The sequence below is a fragment of the Dreissena polymorpha genome, chromosome 3, assembly GCF_020536995.1.
Source record: "Dreissena polymorpha isolate Duluth1 chromosome 3, UMN_Dpol_1.0, whole genome shotgun sequence".
Lineage (NCBI taxonomy): Eukaryota > Metazoa > Mollusca > Bivalvia > Myida > Dreissenidae > Dreissena > Dreissena polymorpha.
Window position 1 is genome coordinate 145,209,827 of NC_068357.1, and position 5,000 is coordinate 145,214,826.

General features: G+C 33.2%; 1 protein-coding gene across 1 annotated transcript in view; it reads right to left on the minus strand.

Annotated features, from left to right (window-relative positions):
* Positions 1-5,000, minus strand: part of LOC127871819 (uncharacterized) — a 31,532-nt gene that overhangs the window by 18,175 nt on the left and 8,357 nt on the right. The window contains exons 12-14 of the mRNA XM_052415029.1: positions 692-758; positions 404-583; positions 1-115 (exon numbers count right to left, since the gene is read on the minus strand). The exon at positions 1-115 is cut by the window's left edge and continues 97 nt beyond it. Coding sequence (XP_052270989.1) covers positions 1-115; positions 404-583; positions 692-758 — 362 coding nt within the window. The remainder of the gene's footprint in view (positions 116-403; positions 584-691; positions 759-5,000) is intronic.

The following is a 5,000-nucleotide window of genomic DNA, read 5'->3' on the forward strand; positions in this document are numbered from 1 at the left end:
AACTACCACAGAGGCCACTGGTTTTGTTAAAATCTTTTGGTGCCATGAAAATCTCGATATTAATGTTCGGTCCATAGAAAGAGACTTGAATTTTTGTACCGATAGGTGTCAATATCTGGAAATAAAAAATGCATTTTTAATTTTTCGAAAAAAATACAAAAGTATATGAGGGATTAAACTATTCAAGTAAGACACATACAGATACAAAACAAGGCGTTTTCTTAAGATAATAAAATGACACAAACAGCCAGACATCTTAAAACTATCAAAAGATTATTTCTATTATTTAAACATGCTTTAGGAATAATCAATTTACTTAAATGATTAAACTAGAAGCTTATAATTGTCTCAATTTAATTTGAGAAAGTACTATCGTTAAATAAGTTTATCTCTAAAATGTTACCCGATATTCGCCAGTATTTAACGGGATAACTTCAAGTATGCCTCCTTCGCCACATTGCGTAAAGTCCATGAAATTTAGACCGCCGCACTTGTTGATCATAAACACTTTTTTTCCGGCTCGCACCGCCACGCCACACGCACACTTTGCGCTCCGCCAACACGGATGTGTTTTTTGTTGCACCTAAACAGCAGAATTAGATGGTTTTACCACAAGGCATTTCCACCTAAATGGAAATCAAAAATACATGTACATATTATATTGACATATTTAGTATTATAAACGTTTTACCTCAATATCGTAAAATGTATTCCAGTACAACATGAATGTTCCCGTCGAATGTTGTTGTTCATAAAAACTAAAAAAGACATTATATACAAGGAAGCCATTGATGCAAATCATGAATTGTTTGAGCGTAATATCCAGCAAGTTAGTACCTTAAATCAAATATATTAATTATCAATATAACATAAGGACCATACAGCCCATATTCCCTCATATGAAACATTTGTGAAATAACTGTAGTTTTCGTCTAGTTTTTTTACGCTTTATGATACATACTTAATGTGGTCTGAGACATAATTAAAACACGCTTTATTTTGCAATAAACATAAATAAAATTAAATTGCACATGGAGAAGGGGCCAACTTTGACCAAATGTGCATTGTTTGAACAAAGTTAGTAGCGGACCAACTTACAATTCCGCAAACCAAACATGTAACCACTGATACATTTCTGTTTCAGAGAATAAGATTTGTACAGTGTTTACTATACAAGTATTGGCCTGGTTATTGGCCTAAGAGGAAAACTATATTATATTACACACCATATATCAAACCCATGAAAATTGCGGTTTACGAGAAATTTCAATTTACTAAATGATTTTTAAACATTATTTGACACCTGTGGCGTTTTGACTGGAATGGTTTAAGCAAACTTAGTAGCGGGCAATTATATGCTGTTACTTGCCAAATAAAAAAAATCTGGGCGGTTTCAGTGAATATGAGTATATCCTGTGACCCCTTGAATGTGACAATGTTTGACTCCAATTACATTTAAAAAAAAACTAAGAAGAGGACCTAAAGCCGAATTTACACATTAAATATAAAAGTCCAGGCATGTAAACTTTCAGAGAAGATTTTCAATGCATGGTTAAATGAAATTATTAAATACAAAAGGAAGTTGTTACAATGGATTTGAAATATTAATTTATCACCAAAAAGTTAAGAAACAATCAATCGCAATACAATATAAGCAAAATATAGAACCATCGCATCGTACGCTTGATTGGTGGCCGTGCAAGGTTACACCTTTCACTTAAGCCATGAGCAAACCGTATTCTGAGGCATTGTTTTTGTAACAATCATATTATTATAAGATTGATTGATTAAATATTTAAAGAATACTCCAAAGGGCCAGTCTCAATTTTAAAAAATGGCGACCGAATGGCTGTTCTGAGTAAAGTAAATGTATACATATTACAGAAATAGATTCTGAGGGCCGAATATTTCTTCGTTTTTTTACCCTTGAAAGGTATTTTTCTTATACGGTCTCGAACAATGTTTTCAGTGTGTTGAAAAAACTTAGCTCGACGTGTAGTTCTGGCATCATTTATTAAACGAACAGAATGAGCCATTTTTACGCTTACAAAAATATATAATTTTGTAAAGAAAGATGTGCTTCAAGTATATATTTTACCAAATTGCAAAAATACACAAATATAATGAAACGATACACAAAAAGACATTTTGAATAATTACCAAATCCGTCCATGGCAAAATAAAATATCAAAATAAGTTCATAAAAACCGCCGCACTCCAAATAATAATTGTGCATTCGTATGTTCTTGGTTGTGACCGATCACTGGGTCATAAGTCTTACCATTCCGTAAAACTTATCCAGTCACGGACACGACACATTATCTTAACAATTCTAATTGTACATTTATGAAAGTTGCAATAACAACACTTTTAAATCAAAGCGCTGAAGGCACTGAAGATGTTCGCTATTGCATAATTTAACACGCAATTCATTTTTGAAAATCAATCGCAAGTTTGAAATGAACACACGCCATTCAACTTTATAAAGTGTGTGTCATAGCGCACGGGTCGAGTTTTGTGTGCACTTTTTATCATCCTTATTATTTCATAGAAATAACTAAGACAAAATAAAAACAACATGCTTTTTGGAAGTTCTGAAAGCATAGAAAGTATGATGAAAATGGTAATGATAACTTAATATAAAGAAAATTTGCAGTCACCATATTAAAGGAATATTTTTTTCTTATATCAAATGACTATCTCACCAAGAATATAAATTCATAATGAAAGTTCCGTGTACAAAACTTTTGATTTTTGACACCATATACAAATTCAAAATATACAACAATCTTCGTATCTTGTATATGGAGGAATAAAAGTATATAAACATTGCTGTTTATGCTTTACTTATTACCCGAGCAGTTCACACGGTGTCAACAACGCTAACATAAACATAGGTATAGAGCACTCATGCGCTTTTAGGCGTAGCTGTTTCAGTTTTCATCTTAGTGACTTTTACATAACGCCAACAGACACGCATGAATATTTTCGAATCTTTAATAAGCTGATTCGAGATACAACCTCTGAATTTTTGCTACATCACTGCGTATGTGCTCAATTCAAAGGATGTAGCACTGTTCAGTGTAAGGAATTCCGGACTACTCTCTGTATGCTCAAACGACACAAATTGTGGCCCTGTTACAATTACGCGTTACAATCCATCTCGCAGAATTTCACTTTCGCCTCCAAGATGAGAAAACAATCATTAGCGAAATAGTATAGTGTCACGATAAGAGAAAACCGTTTAATTATCATACCACAATGTTTGCCGTACTTGGTCAGCACGTCTGGAAATCATTCCTTAATGTGTGGATAGGCTGCCATTATTAACAAGTTTGCTATTTTCAATTCAATTTTGTATCAAAAAGCATTGTTCTTAAATGTGGCATTTTCAATTCGCAATGAGATTTGTAATGACCCTCGTCATGTGAAAATGGGTCTTATTCCATATGCGCCCATCATATAAATAGCCCACTCAGCTATCACTCCTTCTGGTAAGGAGAAACATAACATATTGAGTGATTTTAAAGCGAACAGCATCGCCTATGGCCTGACTGTGCAAAAGCACATGTTGGGTTTAACAAACGCTTGCCGAAACGCATAAGATCCATTTTCGCATGACGGCGCTATTGACGTGTGATTTAAATGTGTCGAAAGAAAACTGCGTTTAAATCAAATATAAACATACGATATATTTCGATAGTGAAGAAAGATACTCATAACAAGGCATATGAGGACACATATGGAGTGCTCTCCCGTAGTATATTTTTTATTTTACTCACACTAATGTGTGGTTTGACAATGCTAACACACATTTCATGCGGTGAATATGCAGCTTACAAGTGAAAAACACAACACAATAGTTAAACTTTTGTTTAATTGTATTTAATTATTTAGAAAAGTAAATTGCTAACTTTATTTCAAAGTCAGCGTATACGCCGACTACATTTTTAAAAGACATGTATTGTTATAAATATATTTAATATAATATATTAGGTTGTTTTCGGTTTTAGCGATTAAAAAGCATTTTCGAGGTTGCCTATAGTATGCCTGTAGTAATTCATGAACTCATATCCAACTGTCTATGTATTGAGAACTGTGAATATAAACAAGCTTAACCTTCTACTAACCTTCTGCTATTGCATTCGTATTATTATTATAAATTGTTTGTTATATTCGGGTTTAGCAATTATGAAACTTTTTTTTGTCTATCGTATCGCTGAAGTTATTGTTGACCTATAGATAATATGGGTCTTTGATATAAATAAGCGTCAACTTTTTCCCGAATCTCTCATTTTACGACCTGTACTACGTCATTGAGTTGTATGCGAGAGCGTAACCTATTGCGTTGTTATAACCCGTAAACTTTCCTTTGTTTATCGACAGACGCATCTATTAATAGCCTCATATATCATGAATGCCAAAACAACCGGGAAAAAGAACCACGTGACCAAATAGGACGCAAAACGCAAATACCATGCGACTACGACTTTTATTATGTAAGAAAGCTCCGCAATTCCTTTGAAGTCGGAGCCTTGTGATTGCTATTACTTAAATAATTGACCTCTAACTGAAGTAAGCAAAGGAAACGCAGCACCTAATTGACCCATTCCTTCTATGTGCGAAGGCAGATTGAATTTTACTAATGTATGGTTTGCCTATTATAACACACATTATAATGCGGTAAATATGCGACTAACAAGTAAAAAACACTATAATTAAACTTTTGTTTTGAATTAAGTTATTTAGAAAACAAAATTCCAAACCTTATTTCAAAACAGCAAGACTACATTTTTTAGAGAATATTATTGTTATATTTAAATGTTTTTTTTAACAGTTTAAGCGATAATGAAACATTTTTTTATGTTGTCTATCGTATCCCTGTAATAATTGTTGAACTCGTGGTCAACGTATTATTAATTGAGACCTGTGAATATAAACAAGCGTAACCTTATACTACTGCGTTATTCTCACACGGACTCCCCTTTGTTTATCGCCAG